The following is a 17,589-nucleotide window of genomic DNA, read 5'->3' as shown; positions in this document are numbered from 1 at the left end:
CAGGAAATTCATGGAGTGTTCCAAGATAGAATTACTACTAACAAGATACGGCTTCCTCATTACTCCGATTTAATTCCCTGCAATTTTTATCCCTTTGTGGGGGGAGGCGGGAGACTCAGAATTATCATTCGTCAAGAAATTGCTACCATTCCACAGCGACAACTGTGGCGGGTAATGAGCAATTTCCTAAATTCGTGCCAGACATATTTGAACAACGAAGGAAGACAGTTTTAGCAGCTCCTTGCTTAATATAGGTATTTTTTAATTTTTTTATTGTGGGAAATATGCGACAAACAGTAATATATTTACTGTCGACTTCCTGTCACCCGCGGCGCGGGCACTGTAGCCGGCCTCGCCAGCCGGCCGCGCTAAGCCAAAGCGGTTGCGTTAACGATTCATCACTCTGCGTAAGCAGCGATCAAAAGACTCCGCTCCAAGACTGTTCAGTCCAGAATCGGTAAGCCAATCAGGCAAAATAGCCGTGAGCTATCATTCCAACGAAAGACCACCTTGAAGACATCCGTTTGCTAAAATACCGCATCCTGGTGCGTGAAGAATCAACAACAATTTGGTGCACATCCTCGCGCGACAGGAATCTTAGACACTTTTTTTTTAAGAGTACGAAGGCGTGATAATCACCTGGGGAGAGATCATGACTATAGGGTGGGGGATCGAGTGTCTCCCACACGAGTTGCCGTAACTTCTGTATTCCGACATTTGCGATATGGTGACGTGCACTATTAATAAAAAACATGGCCTGTCATTCCATAATGGTGGCTTGCGACAGAAGTGCTGCCCAATACACATTCTTCGTTCTCCGATGCGTGTCTACTGCTGTTTGCCCGTCGGCAACCATGGAAACAATGACCGAACGATGGTCGTGTTTGTACGCATTTGGTAATAAGGTGGTTGTAGTTCATGTTTGCATTTACCACACACACGTCGGAAAGGCGCGAATACAACACTAATCACTTGACTTCGTGTCGGTGACTATAAACCCGCATCGGAGTCGCACTATGTTCCATATAACCCGCAGCAACGTCTTGAACTAGGAACTTTTTGATCGTCCGTTATATTTCTGAGTGAAAACCAGGACGCAGTCTTAGACTTTACTGTTTCGAGCTCAGACCCGTTCGCCTCTCGTGCAAGGTGAAGTGATATTACTGCCAGGATAATCTCTCTCTGATTCTTACCGTGTTTCTATGTGTATACCGATTAGGTTCCTTTCAGATTACGCTGATACTATAGCTCCCTACTTAGCACTCATATACAACCGCTCGCTCACCGATAGATCTGTACCTACAGATTGGAAAATTGCGCAGGTCGCACCAGTGTTCAAGAAGGGTAGTAGGAGTAATCCATTTAACTACAGACCTATATCATTGACGTCGGTTTGCAGTAGGGTTTTGGAGCATATACTGTATTCAAACATTATGAATCACCTCGAAGGGAACGATCTATTGACACGTAATCAGCATGGCTTCAGAAAACATCGCTCTTGTGCAACGCAGCTAGCTCTTTATTCGCACGAAGTAATGGCCGCTATCGACAGGGGATCTCAAGTTGATTCCGTATTTCTAGATTTCCGGAAAGCTTTTGACACCGTTCCTCACAAGCGACTTCTAATCAAGCTGCGGAGCTATGGGGTATCGTCTCAGTTGTGCGACTGGATTCGTGATTTCCTGTCAGGAAGGTCGCAGTTCGTAGTAATAGACGGCAAATCATCGAGTAAAACTGAAGTGATATCAGGTGTTCCCCAGGGAAGCGTCCTGGGACCTCTACTGTTCCTGATCTATATAAATGACCTGGGTGACAATCTGAGCAGTTCTCTTAGGTTGTTCGCAGATGATGCTGTAATTTACCGTCTAGTAAGGTCATCCGAAGACCAGTATCAGCTGCAAAGCGATTTAGAAAAGATTGCTGTATGGTGTGTCAGGTGGCAGTTGACGCTAAATAACGAAAAGTGTGAGATGATCCACATGAGTTCCAAAAGAAATCCGTTGGAATTCGATTACTCGATAAATAGTACAATTCTCAAGGCTGTCAATTCAACTAAGTACCTGGGTGTTAAAATTACAAACAACTTCAGTTGGAAGGACCACATAGATAATATTGTCGGGAAGGCGAGCCAAAGGTTGCGTTTCATTGGCAGGACACTTAGAAGATGCAACAGGTCCACTAAAGAGACAGCTTACACTACACTCGTTCGTCCTCTGTTAGAATATTGCTGCGCGGTGTGGGATCCTTACCAGGTGGGATTGACGGAGGACATCGAGAGGGTGCAAAGAAGGGCAGCTCGTTTTGTATTATCGCGTTATAGGGGAGAGAGTGTGGCAGATATGATACACGAGTTGGGATGGAAGTCATTACAGCATAGACGTTTTTCGTCGCGGCGAGACCTTTTTACGAAATTTCAGTCACCAACTTTCTCTTCCGAATGCGAAAATATTTTGTTGAGCCCAACCTACATAGGTAGGAATGATCATCAAAATAAAATAAGAGAAATCAGAGCTCGAACAGAAAGGTTTAGGTGTTCGTTTTTCCCGCTCGCTGTTAGGGAGTGGAATAGTAGAGAGATAGTATGATTGTGGTTCGATGAATCCTCTGCCAAGCACTTAAATGTGAATTGCAGAGTAGTCATGTAGATGTAGATGTAGATGTGTCAGGTGATATGCTGGTAAGCACATATAAAGCTGAAGTTCACCTGCACAATTTTGTCAGCATTACTCCTTCCTTTGCGTCATGGTACCGTTGACTTGCATTAACTCACGTAGTTAGTAGGCCAATTCTACTTTCCCAAGCACTTGCCTTGCTTCATGCCTTATCCTAATGTTTTAGTGTATTTCTATTTCTGTCTACTGAACGCACTCTTACAAGGGAATGGTCAGACTTGTCATGCCGAAACATGTATTGCTTTTTTTAGCAGTGTTATTTAACTCTGCAAAAGGTCTGTATGCAAAATTGTAGCTGCTGACATGAACTGGAAGTCACCCAAAAAAAAAAAAAAATCACGAACTTGGCTGTGTTTCGTGCTTGGCTCTTGCAGTGACGGCTGGCCACACCTGGAAATGGCGAGTCGCGAGCGTTGTGCGCATGGTCGGGGAGTGCGGCCGTCTTATTACGGCTTTCACTAAAGAGGAATATCGCTGCATGGTTTTGGTGGAAAGGGGAAACGAATATTCGTTTCTGTGGCATGCACGTCCTTTTAATTTCTGGTACGTATTTCGAAACAAACCTCCCTGAAACTGGTTAGAGATGTGAAAGGTGTTCTCTACATGTTTATCTATACTCCGCAAGCCATTTTACGGCGAACATTCAATCTCCCCTCACAGGTGATGGCGAACCCTGTAAATGTTTTGCTGATATACCACAGACGCCAAATGAAGCAATCAACAGAAAACACGCGTGAAGACCATGTGTTGTGCGAGAAGGTTGTTAAACTTCTAGACGAGCATGTAAATGGCGCAGATATGTGGCTATAAACAACTCGATATTGCAGACTGTGAATCTACCGATGGCGAAGACACCGCCGAAAGTTCACTCATGAAGACTCTTCGAGTGATAGTGCTACATACCATCATCAATTATCTAGGAAAGTAACTCCGGAAAGTACAATTACCTTATCAGACAAAGAAAAACCGGTGACGTATTGGTTGAACGAAAGTACTGTTCAAAATAAGTATCGCTTTGTCCGTTCTGAACGTGAATTGTATAGGTGGAAAAAGGAAGTCGTAAGAGTCGACTGGAAATTGCGACGGAGATACATGCGCTACTTTTTGAGCTTTTTACCGATGCCAGACAACAGTCATTTAGTGTCAGCGATACAACTTTGTGTGATTGGGCGTTAGTGATTGCCAACGTGATAGGCGCTAAAGAATTGACAGCTTCTCAAAGTTGGATTAGTCGCTTCAGAAGATCACATAAAATTGTGGCAAGAAAAATAACAAAATTTGTATCGAGAAACAGGTCGGAAAATGAACTGACACAAGTCGAAATGATAGAAGCTTTTCTTACGAATGCAAAAAATCAGATGGCTAGTGTTAGTAAATCGCACGTGTACAGTGCAGATCAGGCAGGTTTTCAAAAGGAAATGCGTGCGAAAAGAACACTGTCTTTCAAAGGGGAAAAGCATATTGAGGCGATTGCGCAGTCCACGACTGCACTCACCCATTCATACACTATAATGCCCATAATTAGTCTGTATGGTTCATTGCTACCTCAACTATATGTGTGTCTTCAAGAACCAACTGGACGTTTTGGACCACGTGTCAAAAGAACAATGTTCTACGCAAATAAACTTGTGGTGGACGCATCGAAGTCTGGAGAAATGGGAAATGGAAACGTTACGCTTTCCATGCGTCATGCTTTTCTTCCGTTCTGCCGGAACAAAGTTCTTCTCCTTCTAGATTCGTGGTCAGGTCATAAAAGGCCTGATTAATTAAAAGTTGTATTTCGACAAAGAAGTAGAAATACTTCAGATTCCACCCGGCACGACGAACGTAATTCAACCATTAGACAGAGAATTTTTCCATCAGTGGAAGGCATTTTACAGATAACTAACAGAAAATGGTTGTGTGCAGATCACTGCAATGTCCTGTCTATCACTGTGACAATATTCTCAAGCTGCAATCAGTAGTACATTATCAATTTTCCTGCCCACGGTTTCAGAATTTGATTAAATATGCGTGGCGCTCCTCGAAATATACAGATACTAGGCCTGATTCATTCCTGACACCAGCCCAGTTTTGCCTACGGACATCTAACAACGTCTGTGATTCGCAGAGCTGTCATATGTCGCCTTGCTCGTATGTTCTTGGTGCACAAAAAACCTATGTTTTGAACATTGTATCAATATTTCACATTTTTGCGGTAATTACAAGAAATAAAATTTAAACTTGTTCTAAACCGTATGTTCATTTGTGTGTATTTAATAGCTATTTGGAAAGAACGTTGTAGGTAACGTATCAGCCACATTTGTCAACGAATGCTTAATTATCATACGATCGCTTTCACTGTGGGAATCAGCTCTCTCACTGCTGTGGCAAGAGAGCGGCGCGTAGCTAACGCCACCTTGCCCCTAGATGGCGTTGGTATAACGTAGCGAGAGAGGTCAGGGTTGTACGAGAGGCAGTTATAAGCGCGGAAACCATGCGACAATAATGGCTTACTTCATAAAATTGTTTACAGACTTCCAGGTCATGTCAGCAGCTTAAATTCTGCATACAGACATGTTGCAATGTTAACTCACAGTGGTAAAAAAAGCAACACAGGTTTCGACATGACAACTCTGACAATTCCCTTGTTAGTCAGTTTGCACAGAGCGTCTCTCATAGAAATATTTTGTTCACAGGATGGGAGATTTCATATCACTTTTGGATGGAATGACATTAACTTGATTTTCTTTTTCTATGCAGTCTCTTATCATCTGGTTTACATAGTTTACGTTTTATACACCTTAGACACGTGACAATGTTTTGTATGTATATCCCTATGCGTGTGTGTGTGTGTGTGTGTGTGTGTGTGTGTGTGTGTGTGAAAGAGAGAGAGAGAGACAGACAGACAGACACTCAGAAAGATAGGTAGAGAGAGCGAAAGAGAGATAGATAGATAGGTAGAGAGAGAGAGAGAGAGAGAGAGAGAGAGAGAGAGAGAGAGAGAGGAAGTCTATCTTACTGAATTAAAGGAAGGTAGCAGAGCAAGTACCTGACAGACGAAGGGCTTCTCTCCCGTGTGCGTGCGCATGTGTTGGCTGAGCAGCACCTTGCGGGAGAAGGCCTTATCGCAGACGTTGCAGCGGTGCGGCCGCTCGCCAGAGTGTGTGCGCATGTGCATGTTGTAGGCGACGCGCTGGTTGAATCGTCTTCCGCACTCGGTGCAAGCGTACTCGCGCTGGTCGCGGTGGATCTTCATGTGCGAGCTCAGGTAGCCCCGGTCGCTGAACACCTTGCCGCACTCTGGACACGACGCCTCGAATTCTCTCGAGCCAGAGTGTAGCGACAGGTGGTAGCGGTAATTTCGACGCTGGCTGAAACGCTTCCCGCACTGGGTACACAAATGCGGCTTTTCTCCCGTATGCGTACGTTCGTGTACCTGTTGGCAGAGAGGAGTTCCAATTCAAGGTACTAAAAAGTCACACTGCAACAAGTAAAGAAATTATATACTTCATTTGGAGAAAGTGGTATTTTAAAATCACCGAGAACTGCTGATGAAACTAGTCCTTCTTCATTATCACCTTTAGGACGGACAGAGTACTGTGGAGTCACAAATGAAATTCTGCATATTCACGTTCCATCTTCCTGTCTGGATTTCACTTTGCGTAATAACAATTAATTTCAAAGCAGGTTTTTAAATTACTTTCTTCACACACTTAAGGGCTGTTGGGTAGCACTGGCACAACACATATTCATATTGTTATAAATCTGCGTATATTACGACATGATACTGCACCTCAGATCTTGAAAGTTGATTGGATATCGACCTTGAAAATGAGAATACTGATATCAAAAAATGTTATTCATGATGAAGTGTGATGTTTACATAAAGGAATCTTCGTCGGATGAATTTTGGGACTTGAAGGACTTCTTTAGTATTTTTATTCGCTATGCTGAATGTAGTTTGCAGTAGGTACTGAGAGATGAAGGAGCTTGCGCAGGATAGATTAGCATGGAGAGATGCATCAAACCAGTCTCAGGCTGAAGACCACAACAACAACAACAACATACTGAATGACAGGTCTCTTTAAATACGTAAATGGAATATTAAAGCAAGGACAAAGAAAATGAATCCCTCGGAATACGTTTGCAAACCTAATGGTAAACATCTTCAGTCTCTCATACTGTCTAAATACTTAGGGGTAAAAGGACGAAAAAATGTAAAAGGGGGGATAACATCGAAAATCAGTAATGTGGAAGCTGAATAGGAGGCAAGTATGGAAAACTCTATGAAAATGTGTTATATATGTAAAGGAGACAGCACAAAAAACGCTACAGTAACAAGTACCGTACCTAATTTGCCCTAAAGTGTTTGCAGCCATCATCAGGCAGATGGTAGAGTAGACATCCATTGCGATCGCAACAGGTAAGTCAGTACATATCACACGAAAGTGTAACGGAAGCATTCGGCTAAACGCAAATCGACGAAAAAACGCAATGCTCCCGTTTATTAAACGCAGAGAACCGATGCTGTAGCAAGGCTGCCCAGCAGAGGGATGAATAGTTATTAATTTGCTCTCTTCACGGGAAAAGAAAATATCACAGTTACTCTTTGCCGCGCGTAGTTTGAATGAAGATATAGGTTTTGAGTTCACCTTCAACACGACATTAATCGTAAGAATATGCTCTTATTACTGTTACCCCAACTACAAAGGAAAACACTCTTAGCTCATCGTCTCATTCGGTCTCATACTACTCCCATGAAACTCCATTGTCGAGTGTACGCTCAATTCTTGTGGTCGGATCTTCAATGATTATTTAAGGTTGTTCCACTAGTAAGACGGCATGCGTTGTGCCATTACAGAGCAGAAGTATACGTCGAACATGGATCCCCAACATCACTTGACCCCAACCCTCCAAGTTTTTGTGTCTGGCGTCATCTGATCCTGAAGCGTACAGCACTCACGTTGATAGGATTAACAAACTGGAGCAGCGAACTGTATAGCTCGGTCTAGCTTTACAATATGGTCTAGGGGTATTTGTAATAATTGTGCCTTCACATCTCAGACGACTGCAGCAAAGCAACCCAATGGTAAGGCTACACGTAGAATACCCCCATTGACAGATACGATAATAGAGCACATCTCAATAGATAAAGCCCTAGAGTACCAACGTATTTCTTATAAAGGTAAGCATGCGTGAAGTTTGAGGCCAATGAGATGGAAACTTCATGGAAAAGCTAATATTTTAAATATATGTGAAATAAATGGGACAATATTTGATGCTGAGGTCAGTGACGTCTCTTATCCAAGGAATCAGAAATCTATCGCAAAGAACTGGACTGAGGTCAAACGCTTATTGGAATGTTTTTCCTCCTCTTATCTTGTACTTTTACCAAGGTCAGTTTCCACTGTTTATTGCGATACATTTTGTATAACTGTGGAATATGATATAGATGAACATACCGGGTGTTTCTAATCAAAGTGCTCCTACTCACGGGAGACCATTGCCGACTGTAACTGGAGCATCGCAGCGAAACTTCATGAATATACCAAAGCGTTAATTCGGAACAGATTTAAACTTAAAATTCTTCCAATTGTGGCCACCAGTTGCAAATCTGGTGCTGTAACGAGTGAACAGCTTGGCTACTGACAAAAGAGACCATGCATGTTAGTGAAACACTTTTTACGTGAAAGGTAGAAATTACAGTACCGCAGAGAGAGATTATCACTGACTGGAAGGTCTGTGTAGAGGCCCATCGTCATTAAATGATTTAAAAAGATGATAATTAAATCCAAAAACACACGTGAGATTGGTGTGGTATCTGGAAGAGAAAAGCGTTCTGTCCCAGTGGACGACACTCACGAGGTTCCTGTGAGTGCTCTGGGTTGTGCTAGTGCTCGTGCAGTGTCACGATACTTGTTTACCACATGGTCAACAGTACTGAAGGTTTTGCGGTTTATTTTACACTGGTGCAGCTACTGAGACATCATTGTCTGCAGAAAACCTCTGAAGTTGCTCTTCTGTTTCTGGCATGGATTAAAGTTGATGAGATTTGGCCGAGAAATGTTTTATGAACTGACGAGGCACACTGTGCACTATAGAGTGCACTGAACACACGAAACTGCCGAAATTCGGGTATTGCTAAACCTCGTGTTGTGCACTAAGAGGAAATGCAGTTGCCCTGTGTGGCTGTTCGGTGTAGATGCACAAGCGCTTTTATATTCTCGATCCATTCTTCTTTGAAGAGAATACTCCCAGAGGACGTGTCAGGTGTATCGACACGTGCACACGTTATAGAGACCTCCATGTACAATATGTAAATCCTGCTTTGGGAGTGTGGAAACCACTGTTTTCGTGCAAGATGAGGCAACACCTTATGTCGCTCGCTCTGTGGAATATCTGCTTAATGCGACCTTCCATGAACGTGTTATTCAAGAGGTTTTTCAGATGCATGGCTGCAAGGTCAGCTGATCTGAATCCATGCGACGTTTGGGCCGGTATGGTATCTAAAAGGACGTTCGGAGTCTACCTGATCTGGTGACCAGTATACAGGAGTAAGTTGCTAACAGGAAATGCTGCGTGCAACTATTGACCAGATCGTTTAACGGATGTAGCATCTCGTCCACGTCTCTAGTGCTCATACTGAACAATTTGTGCAAAATAAGCCATTATCACATTTTTTACATTTTCTTCGCAAATTCCGCTGCTAATACATTGCACGTGAAAACCTTTCTCTACGCCTTCGTTGCATTCATAGCGCCAGACTTGCACCGGTGTCAAAAATTTGAACTAATTATTTTTCACCTCAAATCGATTCCACATCAAAACGTTACAACTACCAGATTTTGCTTCAGTACGACGATGATACAGCCCACTCTGGACCTCTGTGAGTATCTGCGCTTTAATTTTAACCACCCAGTATTAGATCACACTTGGTTTTGTCTGCATTTCCCCTCATCCTATACTGACTGAAAGAGATTGAAAATGGTTTTGTATTTGGAAGATAGAATTTACCACTTACCTTGAGCGAATAACGTGTCGCGAACTTCTTGCAGCATGTCTCGCAAATATTTTCCTTTCCGTCCTTTGATTTCGATTTTGGGGGATCATCTGGGGCGTTTTCCTCAAAGAATTGTCGCTGCTGATCTTGGGGCAGGAGTGGCGACTGCGTCTGAAGTGGTGGTTCGTCGCTTGCCCCGTAGGCAGGCTTCGTGCTGCGCTCGTGTTTGAGTTCGGGACGCTGGTTGTCCTGCCGCTCGTCTGTGGAGGACACGGCGAACGACGCGCCGTCGCTGGTCTGGGAGCCTGTCTCGGGCGGCAGCAACTCGGTGAAGACGCGCGGCGGGCTGCTGGCCTGGACGGCCGGCCGCTGCGTCAGGGAGACCTCCTCCAGCTGCTTCACCAGCGCTGCCGACGTGGGGCTCCAGGGCGGCTGCGCCCTACCAGCGGCGGTGGTGGGCCCGGGGGCGGGGACGGGGGGTGGTGGATGCGCAGCGTAGCGGGGGCGGCCGTCCGGGGGGCTGAAGCGGGCGCGCTGTTGCTGCTCGTGGTCGGGGGCATCCGACGATGGGAATCCCCCACTGGTGGGCTCTTTCAATGGAGTGGCCTCATCTTTGGAATTAACCTGCACAACGAAATGTTTTCAGTTTACACCACTACGTCCTGAGAAACCATTTACTAAACACTGTATTCAGCGTCTACATTCAGAAGTGGCTCAGTTGGTATCTGGTAATAATTGTCATAAATCAGTCGTAGTTAAGGCAGACAGCAGATTTCCTTTATCGGTAGCATACTGCTACAATGCAGTGGGTCAACAAACGATATTGCTTGTATAACACTTATGCGACCCCTAACTGAATATTTTTCAAGCGTGTGAATCTCATCAAAAACGGTTATTTGTTGATATTGAGCGCAACTAATGTGGGGTACCACAAATAGTCACATGTCTGTTTGATCCATGGGGAGCGTTACAAATATTCTGAACAAAATCAGCCAGCAGAAGACTGATAATAGACAATTATCTCACGAAAACCAACTTACAAACTTTCAAGAAGCAATGTCAAATGAGGAATCAAGGAACGTGGTACAACTTCCTGTGCAATTCTGTATATCCTGTATGTTGAAATATTTGTGTCCTGCTCCACTGTTTAGTGTTTACTCATCCCCAGCTTGCTAAATTAGTCGTTGGTGATCGTTTTGATTTCTGTCATACCAATCTCTTCCTTTTCCAAACTTGGATTTACAGAAGAAATTGTTGTGTACATGTTCGAGCTAAAATATATTATTCTGGTTCTGTGAATGAACTTTATTGGAGAATATCATGTAACAATATTTTTTAGATTATGAAGATCATGTTTTTTTGATACCCTCAGACTTCAAGAAGAATATAATAATTCCAATCCCAAAGAAAGGAGGTTTTGACAGATGTGAAAGTTACCGAACTATTAGTTTAATAAGTCACAGCTGCAAAATACTAACGCGAATTCTTTACAAACGAATGGAAAAACTAGTAGAAGCCGACCTCGGGGAAGATCAGTTTGGATTCCGTAGAAATGTTGGAACACGTGAGGCAATACTGTCCCTGCGCCTTATCTTAGAAGCTAGATTAACGAAGGGTAAACCTACGTTTCTAGCATTTGTAGACTTAGAGAAAGCTTTTGACAATGTTGATTGGAATACTCTCTTTCAAATTCTGAAGGTAGCAGGGGTAAAATACAGGGAGCGAAAGGCTATCTACAATTTGTACTGAAACCAGATGGCAGTCATAAGAGTCGAGGGATATCAAAGGGAAGCAGTGATTGGGAAGGGAGTGAGACAGGGTCGTAGTCTCTCCACGATGTAATTCAATCTGTATATTGAGCAAGCAGTGAAGGAAAGAAAAGAAAAAATTCGGAGTAGGTATTAAAATCCATGGAGAAGAAATACAAATGTTGAGGCTCGCCGATATCGTAATTCTGTCAGAGACAGCAAACGACTTGCAAGAGCAGTTAAACAGAATGGATAGTGTCTTGAAAGGAGGATATGAGATGAACATCAACAAAAGCAAAGCGAGGATAATGGAATGTAGTCGAATTAAGTCGGGTGATGCTGAGGAATGTAGTTGAATTAAGTCGGGTGATGCTGAGGGAATTAGATTAGGAAATGAGACACTTAAAGTAGTAAAGGAGGTTTGCTATTTGGGGAGCAAAATAACTGATGATGGTCGAAGTAGAGAGGATATAAAAAGTACACTGGCAATGGCAAGGAAATCGTTTCTGAAGAAGAGAAATTTGTTAACATCGAGTATAGATTTAAGTGTCAGGAAATCATTTCTTAAAGTATTTGTATGGAGTGTAGCCATGTATGGAAGTGAAACATGGACGATAACTAGTTTGGACAAGAAGAGAATAGAAGCTTTCGAAATGTGGTGCTACAGAAGAATGCTGAAGATTAGATGGGTAAATCACATAACTAATGAGGAAGTATTGAATAGGATTGGGGAGAGGAGAAGTTTGTGGCACAACTTGACCAGAAGAAGGGATCGGTTGGTAGGACATGTTCTGAGGCATCAAGGGATCATCAATTTACTATTAGAGGGCAGCGTGGAGGGTAAAAATCGTAGAGGGAGACCAAGAGATGACTACACTAAGCAGATTCAGAAGGATGTAGAGTTGCAGTAGGTACTGGGAGATGAAGAAGCTTGCACAAGATAGAGTAGCATGGAGAGCTGCATCACACCAGTCTCAGGACTGAAGACCACAACAACAACAACATATTTTTTGTTTCAGTTTTTTACTTTTATACAATCGAATTCAGCTACTTCAAAATGAACTAGCTCTTGTCTGAAAGCGAATTACCACAAAACGATGCCAAGGATCAGCAAAGTTTGTCCCACTTCGGCCCATAATCGAGCCAACAACCTATCTCCTGCCTCACAACTCCTCAGCCTTCTAAAGAAATCTTTTCCACAGCATGTAAAATAGTACAAATAAGGAGTTTTTGACAAACATTTCACTCACTACATTATTTCAGCTAGTTTTGCAGATGATGCTGTGGTGTATCGAGAGGTTGCAACAATGAAAAATTGTACTGAAATGCACGAGGATCTGCAGCGAATTGACGCATGGTGCAGGGAATGGCAATTGAATCTCAATGTAGACAAGTGTAATGTGCTGCGAATACATAGAAAGATAGATCCCTTATCATTTAGCTACAAAATAGCAGCTCAGCAACTGGAAGCAGTTAACTCCATAAATTATCTGGGAGTACGCATTAGGAGTGATTTAAAATGGAATGATCATATAAAGTTGATCGTCGGTAAAGCAGATGCCAGACTGAGATTCATTGGAAGAATCCTAAGGAAATCCAATCCGAAAACAAAAGAAGTAGGTTACAGTACGCTTGTTCGCCCACTGCTTGAATACAGCTCACCAGTGTGGGATCCGTACCAGGTAGGGTTGATAGAAGAGAGAGAGAATATCCAACGGAGAGCAGCGCGCTTCGTTACAAGATCATTTAGTAATCGCGAAAGCATTACGGAGATGATAGATAAACTCCAGTGGAAGGCTCTGCAGGAGAGACGCTCAGTGGCTCGGTATGGGCTTTTGTTTAAGTTTCGAGAACATACCTTCACCGAAGAGCCAAGCAGTATATTGTTCCCTCCTACGTATATCTAGCGAAGAGACCATGAGGATAAAATCAGAGAGATTAGAGCCCACACAGAACCATACCGGCAATCCTTCTTTCCACGAACAATACGAGACTGGATTAGACGTGAGAACCGATAGAGGTACTCAGGGTACCCTCCGCCATACAACGTCAGGTGGCTTGCGGAGTGTGGATGTAGATGTAGATGTAGACATGTAGGTAAGTAACAAATAGTTGCAAAAGAGAAGCACTGTAGGTTAAAAGGGTGAAGCAAGAACAGGTTGATAAGAGGTGGTGAGAGAACATGATGAAATAAAATAGTCGAAGTTTTTAGTGAGTTAGCGGTTATTTACTATCAAATAAGGAAACTGGTTCACCGTAGGACAGTACATGGGTCGCTAAATTGTAGCAAAGTAACTGTAGTTGAATATTAGCTCTAACCTGATGTTGCAGGGGCAACGAATACGGTTGCGTTTCCCAGGGAGGGACTCTTGGCTGAGGCGAATGGTGGATGGAGCCATCTTGGTCATCCGACTTAACCCACAATCCAGTAAACTTTTCTGCTTGGGAGGCGGGCGTATTAGCGTCGTAGCGGCAATCCGCCCCGTGGGGCTTGCTGCCGGGCGCTACGTGACCCTGGAGAGAACTGTCGGCGTGGGCGGTGGCCATCGGAGCCGGCGTGTCGTGTTTGGCGACGCTGGCCGGTGTCGAGTAGCCGGAGTCGCAGCCTGTGTCCGAGTCGCCCCGCCTCTGGACGGGTGGGCCCAGCTCCGTAGAGGTCGGCTCCACGCGCTCTCGCAGCCGAGGGAAGCTCACTCCCGGGAGATGCGTCTGCGGAGGCGGAGGCACGTGGGACCAGTCCACCGTGGAGGGCTGTTGTGGAAGGGGAACGGGGAGTACTGGTGGCGAAAGGCGCAGGCCGTCAGCAGTCGGTGGCAGAGAGGATACGGGCAAAGGTGGTGGCGGTGGTGGCAGAGGTGCGGGCGGCAGTGGCGGTAGCGCCGGGGGCGGCATGGCGCAGGCGCCCGGGCCGTCGGCTGCTGCGTCGTCAGCCTGGTGACCGTCAATGGACGAGTCTTGCGACTGGCTGACGGGTGAGACACTCGTGCAACTCGGTGTGCTTCCCATTGTCAGAAGTTCGGCAGTCTCGTTGATGACTTTCTCTGACGGGTAATTTGTCTCCTGCGATAGTAAAGTACAAAAGATCAGTTGAATACTAGTAATTCTAGTGTAGCAACAACAATAGTATTGATAATCTTACAGGTTTTTATGTTTTGTTGCGCTCTAATTTTACAATTATCATTACCCATTCGAAGTAGTAGAGCGAGCAGATGAAGTATCAGGTGTGCTGGTGCTGGGACAGAGATGGTTCCCAGCTCTGAATAAATGCGACCGGGTAGCCAGATCCGGTACTTATCTGACAACCGAGGAAAACCTCATGAAAAATTTGGTCGGCACTAGGGACTGTAACTATCTTAATTTATGTCTGGGACAGTGTCATTCGTCCTCACAGAAAACAAATTAAAATTTTGTTTATAAGTTTTTGTATGTACTGTATCTTGTGCATATGAGCGTGTGTTACTGTTCAAGGTGTGATACCCTGCTTCATACAGCCCATTAAATTCAAATGTGACCGAAAGCATTAAAACCCTTAAAGAGTTACGGTATGTCGTTACAAAACGAGATCGGTGGAAAAGATACAGCGTAACAGGAAAATAAATAGCCTCGCTGTACGTTCCAGCACTGAAATATAAAAGTCAAAAATTGCTCAAGAACCTGATTCGTATGATGAGGTCAACGAATAGATTACTGAGAGAGGGAACAAAGTTTACGCTACATTTCAGCTTAGATCTGAGGCCGTTATGTTTTCCCTAGGAAAGCTTTGATCAAACTGCCTATGTTGAAAAATAACTGTACATTACGTAAAGAACATGGCCGTACTGTGTCAGGTCGTGAAATTTTCTTTTTACTCTAAAGTGTTATGATGGCAATTGAGAGTAATTAAAATGCATGCTTTCGAAGTTGTGGTTATTCCTCTACCCAGTAAGGAAAGCTGAATCTCTTAGGGCTTTGCAACCAGACCGCGGCAGAGACTACGCTGCTGGAGAAGGACATACCCAAAACCTGAACACTTTGCTCATTTAAAAAAAAAGATATTTCAAATACTTTGTTTTCCGTTAAGATAGTTTAGTAAGTTCACAAAAATGTAACTTTAGTCATACATAAAATTTAACTTCATAAAGAAATCGAGGAATAAAATTGCACAATAAAAACATCTTGCCCATTCAGTGAGTGTAGCATTAGATTGGTGTATACGTTCGTAGCGTTTTCCAGAAGTTTAACAATAAACACAAAAGATACACGTAAAAGAGACTTTAGTAATCTGTAATATACTCTCCTCCACTATTTACAATAGTCTGAAGGCGCTTGGGATTCCGCAGCAGTCCGGAAAGCTAGTTCAGTGAAGGTTATTCCATAGAGAGTGGTAAAGGTGAAAATCTGTGATCACATCTTCAGGTGAATAAGGTGGGTGCTGAATGGCCTCCTAACCCAAATACTGAATAGTGTTTTTGTTACACTAGCAGAATGCGTGGAGTAGCATCAGTTGATGCAGGATACCTGGTTTCTATCCTTGGACTATGTCTGCAGGACGTCTCAATCGTTGACAATAAATTTCAGCATTGATGTTTACACCTTGAGCAAGTAATTCGTAGTACACCAAACCGTATCTCTCCCACCAGATGAATAATATTATCTGTCGCGAATCCACGCACGTCTTGTGCTGATAGTTGCTACTTTGCGTGACTCAACCATTCCTTTCTCTTCCTCATGTTAGCATAAAGACAACACACGATACAGGAGAGGAATGATGGGTATTGTTCCCGAGCCAATTGATGACGACGAATCAGAGATGCAGATATAGGCACCAACAGATTTTTGTGATTTTGTCTTGCAGCACGCGATACCGATGCACACGATTTTTGAACCTTCACTATTGCATGAAAATGTTGCACGACGGTGGGATGATCACAGTTCATCACATGTACCAGTTCTTCATACACTGATATGTGTCATAGTATATTAATGCGTTTCAACGGTATTCATCACACACTGAAGGGGTGTCTGAATGTGAAAGGTCAGTAACGTCAAAACCGTCCTCCTTAAAACGAGGAACCGATTTCTTGTCGTGCCTTGTCCAGTACCGTTATCCGTATACAAGGCGCAAATGTTTACGGCTGCTTCCACTGATGTCATACCTCTGTCAATACCAAACAGAGGAATTTTCCCGAAATGTTCCTATTTTCCCATTTCGCGCTCAGTTTTCCAGCGCAACGTCCTCCTCTCAGTCTCTCTAAATGACGACAAAATGTAGACTTCAATATCAACAATGAATTACAGACAAAAAAATGACAGTCGACAAATGAACACACAGCCACCGGAATACCTACATCCAAACAAAAACGAAAGGAACTTGTGCAGCAATCTAATAAATTGGCACCCCAACCCAGGAGAGGGACTAAACAATGGCACTTGCAATGACTGGCAGCGGCCAGTGCAGCATACCATGCGCAGGTCGTCGCTGAGAGGCGCGGACTGCGTAGCCTCGCCGTTGGGGGGTGTCAGCGGGACGTTGGGGCTGGCGTCGGCCGGTGGCTCTGGCGTCGCCTCGGCGTCGGCGGCTGCGTCGGCGCCGCCGTCAGCGGCAGCGCAGACGCGCAGCGCGGCCGACTGCAAGAGGCGCACGCCCAGCGCCGCCGCCGTGTCCAGGAAGCGCGGCAGCTCGCCGGCCGGCACGTGCGTGCGGCCGCGGTACATGAGCTCCAGCAGCCGGCGCATGTCCTCGGCCTCGACGCCGTGCAGCACCACGGTCACCGGCTCGCCGCCGCAGCTCGGCTGCTCCAGCAGCACGCGCTGTAACACACGGCCGGCCCTCACCTCACCTCACCTCACCCCACCTCAGTACACCTTACAGTACAGTCTCACAGCCACGCACCGCCCCCGAGCTACCGCTTGTCTCGCCGCGGCAGTTGCTCATCATTCGAAACCGCTCAAACCGTTACACATTTCGGCTGGACCACAAGGTCAAGGAGTGTTCCGAATCACCGCCTCTCCTTTCTGTGGACCGTGTTACGTAATAGTGCACGTGATTTAGAACCTACACTCGCCTTCCGCTCAGTCAACTGCTCTGCAGTAAGACGCTGTTCCTGTAAATAAGCAGCAAAATCTGATACGTCGTTATAATGGAATTACATTTTCATGGGGACATGTGACTCTCTACTTTATCTTCGTTCATGATTGAAGCAAAAAT

General features: G+C 44.5%; 1 protein-coding gene across 1 annotated transcript in view; it reads right to left on the bottom strand.

Annotated features, from left to right (window-relative positions):
• The window catches only part of LOC126273343 (proline-rich protein 36-like), a 179,021-nt gene that overhangs the window by 7,209 nt on the left and 154,223 nt on the right, over positions 1 to 17,589 (bottom strand). Inside the window, exons 4-7 of the mRNA XM_049976890.1 lie at positions 16,845 to 17,192; positions 13,722 to 14,462; positions 9,676 to 10,278; positions 5,704 to 6,090 (exon numbers count right to left, since the gene is read on the bottom strand). Of these exons, the coding sequence (XP_049832847.1) occupies positions 5,704 to 6,090; positions 9,676 to 10,278; positions 13,722 to 14,462; positions 16,845 to 17,192 (2,079 nt within the window). The remainder of the gene's footprint in view (positions 1 to 5,703; positions 6,091 to 9,675; positions 10,279 to 13,721; positions 14,463 to 16,844; positions 17,193 to 17,589) is intronic.

This window comes from Schistocerca gregaria, chromosome 5 (assembly GCF_023897955.1).
Source record: "Schistocerca gregaria isolate iqSchGreg1 chromosome 5, iqSchGreg1.2, whole genome shotgun sequence".
NCBI lineage: Eukaryota > Metazoa > Arthropoda > Insecta > Orthoptera > Acrididae > Schistocerca > Schistocerca gregaria.
This window is presented reverse-complemented; position numbering and strand designations above follow the sequence as displayed.